Source organism: Coenobita brevimanus, chromosome 91 (genome assembly GCF_032717465.1).
Source record: "Coenobita brevimanus isolate Jiangsu-jjx chromosome 91, ASM3271746v2, whole genome shotgun sequence".
NCBI classification, from domain to species: Eukaryota; Metazoa; Arthropoda; class Malacostraca; order Decapoda; family Coenobitidae; genus Coenobita; species Coenobita brevimanus.
This window is the reverse complement of record NC_137044.1, coordinates 570,585-588,797: the sequence shown is the minus strand read 5'-3', so window position 1 is coordinate 588,797 and position 18,213 is coordinate 570,585. Positions and strand designations below refer to the sequence as shown.

The following is an 18,213-nucleotide window of genomic DNA, read 5'->3' as shown; positions in this document are numbered from 1 at the left end:
TGAGCCCAGTGGTAGTTATAGGGCCTCTCCAATACTCCTCCAGGCTGGGGTCTCCCTCCGCGTTGAAGTTTCGTGGACAGGAGTCAGCACCTGACAAAGGAGCAGCTACCGGCCATCTCCTGCCATAGGGCCTGGCTACTGGCCGTGGCCTTCTAGGGGCATGGCTACCGGGTGTTGCTAAGGCCTGACTACTGGCTGTGGCCTGGGGAAGGGAGCTGCTATAGGCCGACTCAAGGGCACCTTCAGAGCGGCTACCGGCCGTCTCCTCGTTACCTCCGGAGCGACTGCAGGCCGTCTCCTGTAAGAGGGTCGAGCGGCTACCGGCCGTCTCTTGAGGGGCACCTTCAGAGCGGCTACCAGCTGTCTCCTGCGAAGGCGGGAGCAGCTACTGGCCATCTCCTCGTTACCTCCGGAGCGGCTGCAGGCCGTCTCCTGTAGGAGGGTCGAGCGGCTACCGGCCGTCTCGTTTAGGGCACCTTCAGAGCGGCTTCTGGCCGTCTCCTGATGAAGGCGGGAGCGGCTACCGGCCGTCTCCTTGTTACCTCCAGAACGGCTGCAGGCCGTCTCCTGTAGGAGGGTTGAGCAGCTACCGGCCGTCTCAGGGGTGCTGACTGGAGCTAGAGTAATAGCTCCACCCCGTGGTTGTTGGTGGTCGGCTCACCCTCCAAGTGACAGTGAACTATTCCCCCTACCCGAAATACTACGAACACTATTTATTGTGCCATTCACCTGCTATCCTGAACCATTGACCAAATAGTATCCTGTGCGATACTACGATACTAGTACATGACTTGTAATCACCCAGATTCCTGTTGTTGTGACATCTACCTGTTCCACAAAAATTTAGTCAATACACGCGTAAGGTTGTTGCCTTGAGTTTTTGTGTCCTGCCCCTCTTATTTGTCTAAGCTCCGGTCTAGAAAGAGAACCCAGCTGCACACTAGGCGTTCAAGGGACGGGAAGCTTACCCTTAAACACCTAGCATAACAATACCTATTTGGGCATAACAAATTTGGTTTATGTATTTTTTTTACATTTTTTTTACAGCGGGTCCAACTGGACCCAGATTTCCTGAGCCGTCAGTAACGTGTAACCTTTCCTATCTAGGGTTAAAGCCCTGTCAAGTTTTTAACATAATGTTAAATGAAATTTTCAGACTTATCTCTATATATATAAAACTAACACGAAGTCGTCTGGCTGCAAAATATTTATGGGAAAGATTGTGTACACGCCGGTGGGGGTAGATTTATCACTACACCGGCCAAGTACAGTACGGATGATAAATCATCGTATATGAAAATTAAATGGTCAAAAGAAATCGGTTGAAAAGCTCCATGAAATGACAATTTGCAAGAATTTATGGATCTTTAAGCATTAGTTTCTAAATTTAAATCGAGCCATGAGACCACTGTTTGAGCATACCGCGCTACCAATTATTTGTCCGTCTGCTTCATAGATGACATAAGCGCGTGTAGTCATGGCAGCAGTTTGACAAATAAACATCACTTATAGGATAGTGGATTGTGACATAGAATAATCCTAATGTACAAGTAAGTTCGGATATTTCAGAGATTCATGTAGTGATCTGTGCCGTACAAAACAATGACAGTCCTATGATATAAGCATGGAAGAATGGCACCCGTGCTGTTTTTATTAAAATGTTCGTGGCCCAGAGTCGGTGTCATACCATGGATGGGTCAGAAGGTTCGACGGGAGGATGTGAGGGTACTGCAAGGAAGATATAGAAGCTACAGTAGGCCAGGTATTGTCAGTTTGCAGTTTGGGAATTCACCTTTGGGTTAGGCCTATCGACTGTGGCCCCTTATATCCAAAAGATATCGCCCACCTTAGTTTTTGACACTGGGGATTTAGGGTAGCTCTAAAGGCAGGGGGGATTGATTGGCCTATTTCTCAAGGTTCCATTAACAACAAATGGGCTATATTTTCATTTTGGACACTCAGGATTATTCTGGTGGCTTTTTCTAACCTAACCTTACTTGACTAATAGTTACCAAAATAACTAGCCCAACTGATCACATGTAACTAATATACACTAATCTAATCTAATCTTACCTAACCAAGCTAGCCTGACATGTTAAGGGAGATATGTGACTGTCCAGATCTGTATTAGTAATACCACAAATTCATGCAAAGAAAAGAAAATTGGTCAGTTTGATATTTAGGATAGTTGTCAAACTTGAGGCTTTCGTTTATTGATTTACTGGTATCATTTTTTGGTTCTGTTATTGTGTCAACCCTTAATGGAACTCATTAGTTTTCTGCTCTCTGATGGAGAGTTCTCCCAGGGATAAGAATGTTGAGTACCAGTTACTTCAGTTAATACAGCACAGCCTCATATAGGTTAGGTTGGATTGGTTTGGTTAGCGTAGGTTAAAAATCTTAGAGAAGGCAGCCACAAATGTGCTGTAAGTACTGTACCCTGGCTGAGGTACAGTCACTTCTGATTCCTCATTCTTTTTTTCCTTTTCATTTATTTCATGCTTTATGTCCATTATTGGTGTGAATAGGGTCTTAAATAGGTGCTATGCATGTCTGGTAGGGAGTTATTTAGGTGGCATTCAAAGTTAGGCTGGGTTAGGGTCATAAGTACCAGTCCAGCAGACAGAGGACCACTTTCCGGACATGCATTTGGCTCTATTACATTGGATAGTGGAGGGATTACTGTATATATATATATATATATATATATATATATATATATATATATATATATATATTTAATGATATGCTGTATCGTTTGATGTTCAGTATACTCCTTATATTTTATATTTTTTATTACAGTTGCAGAACGAGTCCGAGAGAGACAGACTGGTGTAGTTGAAGCAAGAAATGGGATGTTTCACAACACTCTTCAGTCTCATCCATCCCTGATGGTACCTGCTGTCACTCATAGTGGTGTAACTCAGTCTCAACATGATCAGCACCTCCCAAGTCATCAGACCTTGCTAGAACTTGAACACAAAGCTGTTAGTCATAAAATGAAACAGTTACTTGAAGCTAAAAGTGAAAGTAGCCGGATATTTAAACATAATATGAGTGATATGGTCAGATGGAATGCAAGCATAACCCACACATATGATCCAAGTTTCATGTTAGGAGATAGTACTTGTGGTAATGTAAATATGATTATAAATACAATTAGTGGTAGTAATGATTCAAGTGCAAACAACCATGGTTGTGGTACAACAGTGCCTGTGCAACAGTATTCTAGTCTCCCTCCTGCTACACTTCAAGAATTTGCTCAAGTAAGTTCAAGACATTTGCCAGATTGCCAGTCAGAATCTGGAGCTGATATTTCAAGAAAACCAAAGAATGATAAAAAACTGAGTAGTGCTGAAAGTAAACCTAAAGTGTCCACAAAGAATAAGAAAGCAAACACAGTGGTAGCAAAGAAGATAAAGAAAGCTAAAGTGCCAAAGCAAAACAAAATGTTGTCAAAGACAGAAGGTGCTGTGAGAACTAATTCTTTACCCAAGTTGGCAAAAGAGCAACCCATTATAAACGCAAGTGTAGAAAGTCCGAAACCAGAAGTTGAAACCATTCCCTCGCCTCGATTGTTGGCTAAAAGCAAGAAAATAAAGAAGACAAAGAAGGGGAAAAAAGAACAAGAAACCCAGTATCTAAAGGAGATTAGACGGAAAGGACGTGAGGCCACTTTCAACCAGTCCCTTGCTGCCTACCTCAGTGTGTGTGTGAGTATCCAAAAATGCTGTTGGGGACTGATAACGTCTCTTAGGGATTTTTATATTTACTTTGTAAGAATTATTATGTTTATCAAAAGTTGTGAAAGAGGCCAGAGTACAGTGTCTTCAATAGTAGATGATGACCCTTGCATGAAGAGGAGCTATTTTCTGTGGCACTTAAATTGTCAGATTTTTATTGAATGAATTCAGTACAGTACAGTACCCAGTAATGCCTTGCCTTGTACTGTAGAATGTGATTTTGGGCACATAAGGAAAATGAAAGAAAAATACTTAATTGGCTCAGTAACTTCTTGGTTTGTGTTCAGAGAAGAGATCCAGATCCCGGTACCAGGTACATTATCTTAAAAAGTCTAATTATGTGTTATAGCGTACATGTTCATCAGGCAACATGAAAATCCTGTTTTCACTTGTAAGATGCATTGCAGCACTAGATACTGTGTGTGTGTGTGTGTGTGTGTGTGTGTGTGTGTGTGTGTGTGTGTATTTACCTAATTGTGATATACAGGAAATGAGCTACTCTTGTGGGGACTGTTGTGCATCTCTCCTCTTTCAAGGACATATTTAAGTGTTGAAACATAAAATGACATACAGGGTATCAGCTTTCAAGCTTTCTTATTCACACATTACACAGAGCAATACAGTACAGTAGGTGGGTATAGAGTTAAGTCTGTAATAGTTTCTTTTAACTTGTTTTTGAGGAAACAGGTATCAATATGTGCATTAACATTGTGGATTTTAATCTGTGGAGGCCCAGTATATACAGCATGCTCTCATTTTATGATGATTCACTTGAAAATATCCATCGCATGATGATTTACGGTATTGTAGTTATATTGAATCATTTATAACATGGGGTCAATGGCATATATTTTTCGGCCTAGGGCCACTCACCCAGCAGAGTCTAAAAACAAGTTTCCAGCTCACCTAAGCTGGTGGTTATTTCATTTCACTGCAATTTAATTACTGATTGCTACAAAAATAGATTTGAAAAGCTTCATAGTACAATGCTGGTAGTTATTTTACTTCACTGTAGCTACATCATTTACTGGCTGAACTCCAATATGACATTATCATTCCATCACCAACACTAACGCTCTTAATAATGATGGGTTTAAAGGCAATCTTGGAACTAATAAATGACCATGAGCTTGCAGGGCGATGATTTTACTGTATAGGCCTAAGCGAAATATTGATTGTACATTGGCCAGTAAGGTTTCACGTGGGATCGTAATGATAACACAGTATAAGCGAAAGTTCAGTCATATGTAGGAAGAAAGTAACTTTTTCATCATTGTGTGTTATTCATTGCAAAACAGTTCATTGTATAATGAGGGTCTGCTATATTTTCCATATTTTGTGGCCATCACATGATGAAAAATTGTTGTGTGTGGTGTTAAGATTCTGGAGGTTTGGCCACCTCTTCGGTATAGGAACATCCTGAGATCTTTCATTATGCCAGTATTAATGCAATAATGTATCCATTTATTAATTCATAGCCTACCATCTCCCACATGAGGCCATTGATGATCTATCTACAGGTATCCTTGGGCATGGTGAACCGGGCCACTCTCACATTGCTGTACTACCACGAGTGCGTTCGACACCACACCAGGAAGGACTTCCATCAGGTCATCACATCGGCCCTCCCCTACAACATAGTGCTTAGGGGCCTTGCCAAGAAGGTGCTTTTAACTGTTAATTTTTCTTTTTTCATTTTTAAAGGCTCCAACATGCTTGCATGTGTCGGCCTTGGTCACCTAATGGCAGCTCTCCACGCTGCATAATCCATTGCAGCCTCCCTGTTCAGTCCCTTAACCCTGAGGTCACACTTAATGACCCTGTCCCATGTCTTTCTCGGTCTACCCCTCATAACCCTACCCCCAATATTAACACCTCTCACCTTCCTCACCCAATTATCATCCCCTATCCTCTCCACATGTCTAAACCATCTCAATCTACCTCTCCTCATCACAACACCAATACACTCCAGTCCCATCCAACCTCTCAACTCTTCCATCGTAAACCCAGCCTCTCCAGGCCTTGGACGCAGGGACGCACTGCACATCCACCTAATCATTGTCATTTCTGTACGTCTGAGCCCGCAAATATCTTCCTCCTTCACTGCCCAGGTCTCACTACCATACAGCATTACACTCTTAACACATGCTGCATACAAAGACCCCTTAGCATGTAGGGAGAGTCCTCTCAATGTCAAGAGAGGCAAGAGCTCCCTGAACTTCTTCCAACCACTTCTCACCCTAGCCACCTCCAGCACACAACATGTCTCCCAAATAACAAAACTCTTCCACACACTCAAGAGATTCACCAGCAAGTTCAATGCTTTCACGTCTGACAATCTCCACCGGCTCACCCCGACACGCCGTACACATAAAATCAGCATTATCTCGCAGTCTACCTCTGATACCACTACATCTCTTATGCACCCATTTATCAAAAACACCACACAAGATGGAATTACTTCCCACGCCCTTGTGGCAAACTGCACATGGCCACTCTCCCTCATCTTTGACAGTACCGCCACCAACCCTAGATATCATCACTTTTGTTTTATCTGCATTTACCCTTAAACCCTTGTGCCCCATACCATCTCTCCACTTCCTAAACCTTTCCTCCGCCTCCCTTTCGTTCTCTGCAATCAACACCAAATCATCAGCATACGACAACTCCCACGGGAGTCCGTTTCTAAAGTCACGTGAAAGGGCTTCAAGTACCATGATAAACAACATGGGACTCAAGACTGACCCCTGATGCACACCAGCATTCACGGAAAACTCATCACTCAAATCTCCATTCACTCTTACCTGGGTGCGAGCACCCACATACATGGCCATAACCACCCTAACCAGCCACTCCTCCAAGCCATGCTTTCTCATTGCCCACTTCACCACCTCTCTAGGGACTCTGTCAAAGGCCTTTTCCAAATCAACAAAAACAAAATAAAGATCCCTTCTTCTACCAATATATTTTTCCTGAAGCTGTCAAACAATGAATATGGCATCAGTGGTCCCCCTACCTGGCGTAAACCCAAACTGCATCTCATCAATATTCACTCTTTCTCTAATCATACCTTCTAAAACTCTCTCCATTACCTTCATTATCTGATCTAAAAGCTTTATACCTCTATAATTTCCTCTTTCCAGGGCATCACCCTTCCATTTATACACATTTACAATTACACTCTTCAGCCAATCATCTGGGACAACACACCCATAAATAATCCTATTTATCAGGTCAGTGACTAACCTCACCCCTATATCGCCTGAGGCCTTCAACATTTCGGCAGTCAACCCAGACACACCTGCTGCCTTCCTCAGCTTCATCCTTCCTATTGCCTCACTCACAGTAGCAGCATCAATCAAAGGCCAAGGGCCAGACACTGGATCTGCTGGCTCCAAACCTTCCCTGCCCCAGTCAAACACCTCATTCAACAACCGGTTATAATGCTGTCTCCATGCATCTTTAATATCCTCACTGTTCACCACTACCCTTCCTTCATCATTCTTCACACACTGCTCACCTATAATATCCTGATTATCCCTCTTCACATGACCTGCCACCCTAAATATCATATTTTTCCTTTCCCCATGATTTAGGTTATCAAGTAATTGTCTCTGAGACTCAGACTTTGCCCGGTATACCTCTCTTCTAGCCCTCCACTTGGCAGCCAAATATTCCTCTTTGCTACCACCCTTCTTCCATTCCCTGAAAAGCCTTCTTTTCTCCATAACTGCAGCTTCTACACCCTCATCCCACCACCAAGTTACTTTGTCTTGGTGGTCCTCTTGTCCAACTGCATGTTACATCAGTAACTCTCAAGAAATTGTTCTTGAGGGCTCTGTACTGTTCATTAACGCCTCTGTCTACAGCAAAAGGACGAGGAAAGAATGAAGGAAAGAAAGATAGAAGAGGATGGAAGGAAAGAAGGATGAAGGAGAGGAAAGGGCAGACACCCAAGAGTAGCACTACATCGAGTGAGTGGATGGCAAGTGCCCCCACCTACCACTAACTTCCCATTTACTCCATATATTCCTAATACTTTCCACAATCCGTGTCTGTCCACCGTGTCATATGCTTTCTGCAAATCCTTGAAGGCCGCATACAACTTCTTTTCCTTCTCTAGAAACTTCATCACTAAAGACATAAGAATTAGTATCTGATCGGCACAACCTCTTCCTCTTTCTTTCCAAAAATCTCCCTGTTCTTCTCCAACTAATTCCTGTGTTATTTCCATAACACTGAGAAGACAAATGCCCCTATGACTACCACACACTTCATTTTCCCCATTTCCTTTATACAGGGGAATAATTGTTCCTGACTTCCAATCCTCCGAGACTTTATCTTCCTCCCAGGCCAATTTGCACATCTTCCACATCCATTCTACTACTGTCTCATCCCCATGCCTCAGCATTTCACCACACACTCCATCAATTCCTGGGGCGTCCCCATTTTGATTTTCTTCATTACTTCCACAACTTTCATCCTACTGATTTCTTCCTCTCTTCTCACATCCCTCCTTCTCCCAGCCATTCCTCAGCCACTTATACTCGCATTACTTTCATTCTCTATGTTCAACAATTCCTTAAAATGTTCTCTCCATCTGCTCACTTTTTCTTTCTTCTCCACTAGTCATCTACCATTTTTGTCTCTCACTCTCCGACTAACTTCTTTGACACCCTGTCTGACTCTCTTTACCTCTTTCCAGAACAGAACATTTCCTTACATTCCCTCAACGTGACACTCAGATTCCTTCCAAAATCCTCATCCATTCTCTTCATACTCTCTCTTACTAATCTTTTCACATCTCTCTTCCTCTCTACATCTAACTCTTCCTTCTGTCTCTTAACTTCCTCCACACCTCCGTTTCTCATCGACTCACTATATGCTTTTTTCTTTTGTGCCACAGCCTGTCTTGCTTCTTCATTCCACCATACTGTTCCATGCCCCTTTTCATCTTCTTTTGTCTTCTCTTCACCCCACACACCATGTCACATGTTGCACAGACTTCTTCTGTGAATATTTTGCACACGCCTTCCACGTCTTCTGTCTGCTCTAAATCATATTTACCCAATTGCTCCTCCACTTCTTTCTTATATTCTGCCTTTTTTCCACCCTCTTGTAACCCTTCTTGTAAGAACTACTTGCTCCTGTCCTTCTCTTTTTCTGTTTATCAAATATTGAAAATACTTATCTAATTGGAAATTCTTGTTGAAATAAAGAAAAGTGGATAAAAATCCCAATAAGACTATCAATTACAGTTATATTTGTTTTGCAGGGTGACTATGTAAACATGGAAAAATTAGTGAAATGTATGAAGAAAGATGGTGTCATCCCAAATGAAACAACTTTTGCTGTACTTCTGTCATGTCTGGGGCAACAGGAAGAATCATCTGTCAATACCTCCCAGATCCATGCCTGCTTTAATGCAGTGAAGCAACAGGTTAGTAAACAATCTTCTTCTTCTTTTTTTTCTTTTTTTTTTTTATGCGAGGAAGAAGGAACCAAAGGCCATGAGCCGGCAGTAACAGTTCCCTCCAAGAGAAAAACAAAATACAATAGAGAGCCAAATTCAAGATCCGATCATTTTGAGATGCCTGGACACACTGCGTTTGAAAGACTGGAGATCATAAGCAGCAGGAAATACAGACAGAGGGAGACAGTTCCAGAGTTGACCTGTTGCATAAATGAAAGGCTGGGAGTAACGGTTAACTCTTGCATTAGAGAGTTGGACAGAAAAGGGATGAGAGTTTGCTGCCAGACAGGTGCTACGCGCCCTTCATAGAGGTGGAGGAATGCAAGCAGACAGTTCAGAGGAGCAGTGACCATTAAAGTAGCGATAGAAAAGAGATAAAGATGCAACACTGTGGCGAAGAGACAGAGGTTGAAGGGAGTCAGTAAGAGGAGGAGAGTTAATGAGACGAAAAGCCTTTGACTCCACCCTATTGAGAAGAGCTGTATGTGGGGAGCCTTCCCACACATGAGAGTTGTACTCCACACAGGGGCGGATAAAATCCCTGTATAGAGTCAACAATTGTGCAGGGGTAAAGAAAGAGCGTAGTATCAGTCACACTCACTGTCAGAGCACGAAGTAATCCATAACAAACCATTTTCTCATCAGTTAATCTTCGTGTGGACTCGCTCAAATTCCACTGCTTGTCTACAGATTTGTGAATATTCCTTAAGTTTAGTTTTAAGGAGAATTACAAACTTTATTAGTGGTGCACGTCACTAATGTCATACGCCTGTGTCAGTAATAAGTGGAATTGAATGTATGATGAATTAGAGTAGAAATATGTTGAGGGGAGGGGGGGGGGAAACATGGGTCAGTCTTGAGCCCCTTGTTGTTTGTCATGGTGCTTGAAGCTCTCCCATGTGACTTCAGAATTGGACTCCCATGGGAGATTTTGTATGTTGATGACTTGGTGTTGATTGCAGAGAATGAAAGGGAGATGGAGGAAAGATCTGGAAAGTGGGGAGTCAGAATGGGGCACAAGGTTTTGGGACTAAATGTGGATGAAACACGTTACTTTATCATGGGCTGGTGTCGTTACTCGTAGCAGAGGGAGTGTGGGCATGTGCAGTTTGCCACAAGGGTGTGGAAAGTATTTCCATCTTTTGCAGTGGTTGTGATAAGTGGATGCACAAGAGATGTTGTGGTATTAGAGGTATGCAGCAAAATAATGCTGATTCGTGTATGCGGTGTGTCAGGGAGAGCACGTAGAGATTGACAGACATGAAAAGATTGATCTTGCTGGAGAGTCTATATTTGGGGGACATGTCAAGTGTTGGTGGTGGGGCTGGAGCTAGGTCAGTGGCTAGGTAAGGAGTAGTTGGAGGAAATTCAGGGAGCTGTTGCCTCTCCTGACATTGAAGGGGCTCCCCCTCTGTGCTGAGGGATCTTTGTATGTAGCATGTGTTAAGAATGTAATGCTGTATGGTAATGAGACCTGGGCAGTAAAGGAAGAGAATATTCATAGGTTCAGATGTACAGAAATGACAGTGATTAGATGGATGTGTAATGTGTTCTTGAATGTGTGGCCTGGGGGGCCTAGGATTACAATTGAAGAGTTGAGATGAAGGATGGGACTGGAGTGTATTGGTGTTGCGATGAGGAGGGATAGGTTGAGAAGGTTTAGGTGTGTTGAGAGCATGGAGGATGACTGTTGGTTGTGATGGGTGAGAAGTATGATCATCAGGGTTAGGGTTGCGAGAAGCAGACCAAGAAAGACCTGTGACAAGGTCATGGAGTGTGATCTCAGGGATAAAAAGACTGAATAGGGAGGCTGCCAGAAATCAAGCAGCATGGAGAACTATCAGTAGATAACCAAGGCTGAAGCATGCAAGCATGTTGGAACCTTTATAAATGATACAAATGATATGAGGGTGTAGAAATCCAGATTATGTGCAATGGAGTTGAGTGGAATGCGGAATAAAAGTGGCTGGTGCTATAAAGGTGTTGATACGAAACAGAGGCCTGAGTGTGGCAACTGCAAGAGAGTTGCATGAAGGAGTATTAGTACCCACATTAACATATAGGCATATGAGAGATTGTTGTGTGTGCTAGGGGAAGGGCAGTGAAATGGCGGAGGACAGGGCGACATGGAGGCGATTTGTTTGTGGCCACCCCTTACAGGATTGAGGCATCTGGCAATAGATAGATAGATGGATAGATTAACACATGGCTGCAAGATTATGGTGTAGAATTAAAACATTGTCAAGAGTTAGAGCGAGGGAGATGGGGTTCTTGAGAAATATGTGTGGAGGTAAGAGAATGGATAGGATAAAGAATATGATCCATGAAAGATGTAGAGTTAGGAAGGTATGGACATCAAAGTTGAAGGGAATATGTTTAGTTAGTATGATCATTTAGAGAGAATAGGTATAAACAAGATGGTGAAATGACTGTGTGAGTGAGTTTGAAGGTGGGCATAAACATGGTAGGCCAAAAAGAATGTGGTTTCTGTAGATGTGGTAAATTACTGAACGAGAAAGATAGTTATGGAGGCTGATGTAACTAGGGAATTGAAAAGGGATTGAGCTGGTTTGCTGAATTTTGTATGAAGGAGTTAATGGCAAGGGTTTGACATCCTTGCTTGTTAACTGCACAGTCATCAGATTGACGCAGTTTGATAGTTGGTGTGTGTGAAAAGGTGTATTATGAAGGTGTGTGTGGAAAGGTATACCCATGAGATGGAGCCAGGATTCTGGGGGACTTGAATGATGAGTGAATAGGTGTCTGGCCCTTTACATTTAATGTGCTGTTGTTTAGTTTCCCTTATTATATTCTTTCCTTTTCCTTGCTTGTGGACGATACCTCACCGCGTCTCTGGTTGGGAGACAGAAGTGGGATGATGATGATGATGGTGATGAAGTATTTACCATCCATCCATCCAATCCTATGTTGCCCCATGAGAGAGAAGCATAAGAGCTTGGAGCTATGCAAGATGTTCCTGACACTAAAATGAGAGTGACCAGCCTCACTCATCCCTGAGTGGCATTACGCTTACAATTTCTTTCCCATCTCTAGAAACTTTTCCACTAAAGATCTAAGCATGAATATCTGATCTACACAACCTCTTCCCTTCCTAAAACCTCACTATACTTCTCCAACTAATTCCTCTGTTATTTCCCTAACTCTGTCAGTAAGTATCCTGCCATATACTTTTCCTGTTACACAAAGATGACAAATACCCCTAATATTACCACACACTTCTTTTTCCCCTTTTCCTTTGCACAGGGGAATAATTATACCTGACTTCCAATCCTCCGGGACTCTACCTTCCTCCCAGGCCAATCTGCACATCTTCCACATCCATTCTATTACAATCTCTCCCCCATGCTTCAGCATTTCACCATGCACTCCATCAATTCCTGGGGCTTTCCCCATTTTAACTTTCTTCATTACTTCCACAACTTCTATCCTACTGATTTCTTCCTCTCATCTCACATCCCTCCTTCTCCCAGCCATTCCCCAGCCACTTATACTTGCATTACTTTCATTCTTTCTGTTCAGCAATGCCTTAAAGTGTTCTCTCCATCTGCCAACTTTTTCTCACTTCTCGGCAACTAATCTACCATTTTTATCTTTCATTCTCCAACTAACTTCTGTGACACTCTGTCTAACTCTCTTTACCTCTTTGTAGAACATTTCTGTTCTGTTATTAACAGACTCAATACTGACAGTGAGTAACAGAAGTACATATTGTTAATTTTTTTTATGTTGCAGGGCATTGCCATTGAGGATGTATTTTGTAAGGTGGACTTCAGTGACGATGATAGCTGTGAATTTATCTTAAAAGCAACTCGTCGTGTCCATCCATCTTTTAACCCTCAACCCATGGTCACCCCATTGGAGTATGACTGCAGCCTTGTCAATAAGCTTAATAGCTCCCTACACTCTACTAAAGTAAGTCAGATTTATAGTACAGGTACTGTCATAATTTTGTGTGAGCATATTTGCCAATATGCATTCATGTGTATGTATGTTTGTGCATGTGTGTTTGCATGTGTGCATGCAGTACTAAAGTAAGTCAGATTTATTGTACAGGTACTGTCATAATTTTGTGTGTGCATATTTGCCAATATACATTCATGTGTATGTATGTTTGTGCATGTGTGTTTGCATGTGTGCATGCAGTACTAAAGTAAGGCAGATTTATTGTACAGGCACTGTCATAATTTTGTGTGTGCATATTTGCCAATGTGCATTCATGTGTATGTATGTTTGTGCATGTGTGTTTGCTTGTGTGCATGCAGCTCATGTTTGTTTCATATTTTCTTTATTTTTCTTGAAAGAATGGGAGAAAGGGCAGTAGGACTGAGCTGTAGAATTCTCTTAAGATGGTATGGGTGTATTAAGGACTAAACAAAGATAGGGTGCCTAAAAATGACTCGGGAAGTTTTGAGTGAGGATAATGTTTGAAGAGGCAGACCTCACAGGAGTTTGGTATGGAAAATGTGAATGGAGCAGAATACTGGTGTGAGAGAAGAGTGTTAGAGATATTTGAGGACTGCAGCCAGGAGGTGGTTCTGTAATGACAGGCTATTTGGGGGTTTCAAGGTATTGATGATTATGATTGTGATAATGATAATAATGATTAAAGAAAGATGGGGGAACTGGAGGTAAGTAAAGAAAGAAATAAGGTAGAAGAGAGGCTGAAAAATTAATCAGTTGTAGTAAGTAATGCTAAACACAACAAAATATATATATAGCTTACACTAGACACTTTCAGTTTCCAAATATTTTATTCACTCACACGTACAATTAGTTTCATTCACTGATTTACATTTTATGTGTGACTTTTCTAGAAATTGATGAGTGTGTGGAAGTCACGGTAACAGTCTCCCAGACATAAGCCAACCTGGCACTCTGGGCACCATGTTGTCACTTTCCTTTGTACTTGTTCATGCCAGGTAGTGTTTATGTAGACTTAGCAGGAAGCTAAAATGATGAACTAGCAACCCCAGGTGTGAGTGGATGAATGCACAGAGTTCTTAGGGCAGAATACAGGGCGCAGCTTTTGAAATAGATTTGTGGATTTTAACCCTCTCGCGCACGGTAAGTTTTGGTAAGTTTTCTGGCTCACGATTTCATCCCACCCGCCTCTCCACCAGCCCCTCCACACACCTATGAAAACATGTATTTTCGCCATATTTTTGCCACCCAAACATATATATATTGCCATAAAAACTACATCTTATTTGCCGATAAGCAGAAAAAGAATACAGAAAAGTAACATTTGGGAATGTCAATCTCACTTCCCAACATCATAGCTCGAATGTTTTCCATCATACCTCAGATTGTTATTACATGTTTAGAAAGAGAATTTCATGAGCTTTCTAATAATGTTTGCGGCTTTTTTATACGATTTTTAGTTTTTGAGAAAATAGCTGAAAACTAAAAGTAATTATTGCATGGAAGTGATTTTTTGTTCACGGCGTTCTAGCGAAGAAGTTTTCTTGCAGAAATTATGTTTTTCTTTTCATCAGCTAATGTAGAATTTCATGGGCTTTCTCATGGTATCTTCAGGAAATTAATACGTCCAATACTTTTCGAGTAAATGGACGACAAAGGTAGAATACTCCTAGTACGCTGCATATTTTGCTTGCAAGCAAGATAAAACACTCTCTTCCTCCGCCTGTACCTAAAAATTGTGCTCCCAAAGGCTTTTTTTTTTTTTAATGTCATGTACAGATGTAGAATTTTACATGCTTTCTCATGATGTTTTCAAAACCTTGACACGACTAATACATTCCGAGTACTTGGACGATATAGAACAATACAGTACAGTATATACCTCCTAGTGCACTGTCAATTTTTCCTGCCTCACCCACACGAACATATTTCGCTCTCTAGGTTTATTTTGTTTTATTCAAAGTATACATGTAAAATTTCACCAGCTCTTTTACATTGCTCTCAGAACCTCGACATGACCACTAGTCTTCTTCCTTGCCACTGATACTGAAGCTGTACTTATTTCCATCTCATATGTGTATATGTTAAGACAATACTTATTTGTGTAAATATAGAAATAGGTCAATATACAAATCAACAGAATATGGATAACTCACTTCCTCCAGAGGTGTTGAACTGCTGGCAGGACTTTGAGTTGTTTGAAGATGAGGAGTTATGTAGTGTGTGTGTGTGTGTGTGTGTGTGTGTGTGTGTGTGTGTGTGTGTGTGTGTGTGTGTGCACAAAACTCAGTCATGTAACACCTCTTACCTTCATTTTTCATCCATTTTCATTGATTTATGCATATTTAGACTTACCCCTTGATACTTTATTTTTCTGAAAATATGCCATCCCACACAGTCATATAATTGATAATTCACCCGCCCATAAGGGGTTAATGAATGAGAATACAAACCTAGGTGCTTGGCAGTGATTAAGTCATATGTACTCTATCATGACAGATTGTGCCAGTGAAAGTTAACATACAGTACTTTCAGGTTCAGCCAGAGGCAGTGAATGCTCCATGATATTCACCTTTTGTCTCGCATTTTGCAGGTGTCACCACCAGTAGGCAGGACGGTAACAAAAGAGCTGCTTGAAGGTTGGGCAAAAGAGCAGTTGGAGATGGAGGCATGTGGTGAGATGGTTGTCAAGAGCATTGAGAGAAAGAAAAATTCACCTGACACCCGCAGATTTGTGAGTCAGGCTATGTATCAGTCCTGTACCTCCTCCTCCTCCTCCTCCTCCTCTTCCTCCTCCTCCTCCTCATCATCATCATCATCATCATCATCATCATCATCATCATCGTTGTCATCATCATCATCGTCATCATCATCATCGTCATCATCATCATCATCATCATCATTTTAATAATTATTCTCAATGTAAATGGGGTATATGATCCAGGGATAGGGAAAGAAAACCAAAGAAGTAGGTGAACAACAATTTAATGCCATACATAACAACCTGAGGCTTGAATTTTCACTCTGATAACTTGGGGGTTGTCTTTTACCCTACGTAGCTCATCACTTGAGCTGAAAATCCATACCACCATTTAACTATAGTGTACCATTGTCCTCTATTTAAAAAAAAAAAATGCCCAGCCTCAGTAACATCTACTGTCCACACAACACTGACTTTCACAAACATGTACATACATAAACCCATAGCCACCACAGCCATCCAGAACCTCTAGTCAAGTAGCAACTTTCACAAACCTCTGCCAGACATCCAGCCTGCTGAAACTACTCTACCCTGAGAGAGACTATTGCTCCTTGCTCCTTGCGACAGTACAAACATAAACTAATGAGCAATCCGCTATGCCTACACTTCAGTGCACTCCTCCCCCACCCTCCACATCACAACACACTCACCTCATGCACCACAATATCACAGTTTAGACAGGCCTCCAACATAACTCCATCAAAAGTTCTCTGGGAGCAACTAGTTGAAGTGGTTTATTTCCTGAAGTCCTCTGGGTTTCCATCTAAATGAACCTGGGGTTGAAACAACAATAATAACAGGAATAGCAGTCTGTCCTTTTGCACGTTCTTTTGCTCCCTCAAATTACATGGTGCAGTTTTTTTTTACCTTCCCCCCCCCTGTCCCCCCCCCCCCAGTTTCATGTTTATGTGTATGTAGGGCACATTGGTTCACATAAATAAACATTTTGTCATATTGCGCCATTGTTTGCATAGCTGTGCGACCCAGGCTGGTTGAGGTTGCCAACTAGGCCAATGCATTTCCTCCACATGGGAAACTGTGGCTCACAATTCCCTCAGTGGCAGCCCTCATGGCCTCCTACCACCAGGCCCTTCACACACTTGCACACTCGGCCCTCCTTCCTTGACTGTACGTCAGTAAATTAGTAAGTCCAAGTATTTGTTTGGTATTCGTAGCATGCCCAACTATATTGTAAGACTGGATTTACAATTTTCAGAAATTCATTTATGGCCAAAATATACCCGCGTGGGTGTTACAGACCTCCCACCACATACCTGGGGGGCAGGGGTTAAACACTGCAAGTTCTGTCTCCAGTGACTTTTACAGTCTCAGATGTAACATACTGTACATGGCACCACGAGTTGACATTCACAATCAATCATTCTTCGCCACCATTCATGAGCAAATCAATTACTTTCTTGCTCCTGTAAATTCTCCCACCCTCAGATTGACCCTCACATAAACCTACCCTTAGGTTCAAGAGGTGTCATCAAAACTGGATGAAGCTGTCATGTTGAAACCAGAGTAAAATAAAATTTTGCTTTTTTAGTAAAGAAGTTATGGTTTTAGGGTTAGAATACTGGACTTACCTTTCTGCTTTTCTTGAGAATAAATATTAATTTGTGCTGTTAGTATTAAAAATTGCATGTATTCTTGACATAAAGTATTGGGTTTTTTACTTAGGTTATTTGCGTAGAGTAGGAAGAGGAGTTAAACTAGGTTATTTGTGTAGAGTAGGAAGAGGAGTTAAACTAAAGATATTGCTTTATGTACTGGGACTTTCATGGTAAACTCCAATGATCAGTTTTTGATAAATTAAAAATTTTGTCTTTCTGGCAGAGAAAGTTGGTGGAAGAGTATGAGCGGCAGTGGCGGAATGTACTGTTGCAAACCTTCACTGCTTCCATAAAAATGCTGAAAAGGGAGTTCTTTTCAAACCATATCGACAAGAAGATGAACATCTACCCCTACCTGGTTGCATTGCCACCTGAGGAGTATGTTAGCATCATGGTCCGGGTATGTAGAAAGTACTTCAGGCGCTAGTCTTGTACTTTGTGTTCTTGCTTACAGCTTACAAATTTATTGTGCACCCTAACATTTGCTGATGATGATACCAGGAAATGTTGTCAGACATGGCTACTTATTTACGGGAAATGATTGAGAAAAGCAACAATATTATTTTAATGGGTGACTTCAATTGCAAGGAGGTGAACTGGGAGGAATGGGACTCAGGAGGCTGGGAAGATTCATGGGGTACTATATTATTAAATATAACAATGAACAAAGTGATGACA

General features: G+C 41.7%; 1 protein-coding gene across 1 annotated transcript in view; it reads left to right on the top strand.

The window, feature by feature from the left end:
* The first annotated feature begins 3,231 nt into the window (after nt 1-3,231).
* The window catches only part of PolrMT (mitochondrial RNA polymerase), a 44,759-nt gene continuing 29,777 nt past the window's right edge, over nt 3,232-18,213 (top strand). The window contains exons 1-6 of the mRNA XM_080281778.1: nt 3,232-3,713; nt 5,264-5,407; nt 9,019-9,183; nt 12,970-13,149; nt 15,752-15,892; nt 17,759-17,935. Of these exons, the coding sequence (XP_080137904.1) occupies nt 3,450-3,713; nt 5,264-5,407; nt 9,019-9,183; nt 12,970-13,149; nt 15,752-15,892; nt 17,759-17,935 (1,071 nt within the window). The 5' untranslated portion in view covers nt 3,232-3,449. The remainder of the gene's footprint in view (nt 3,714-5,263; nt 5,408-9,018; nt 9,184-12,969; nt 13,150-15,751; nt 15,893-17,758; nt 17,936-18,213) is intronic.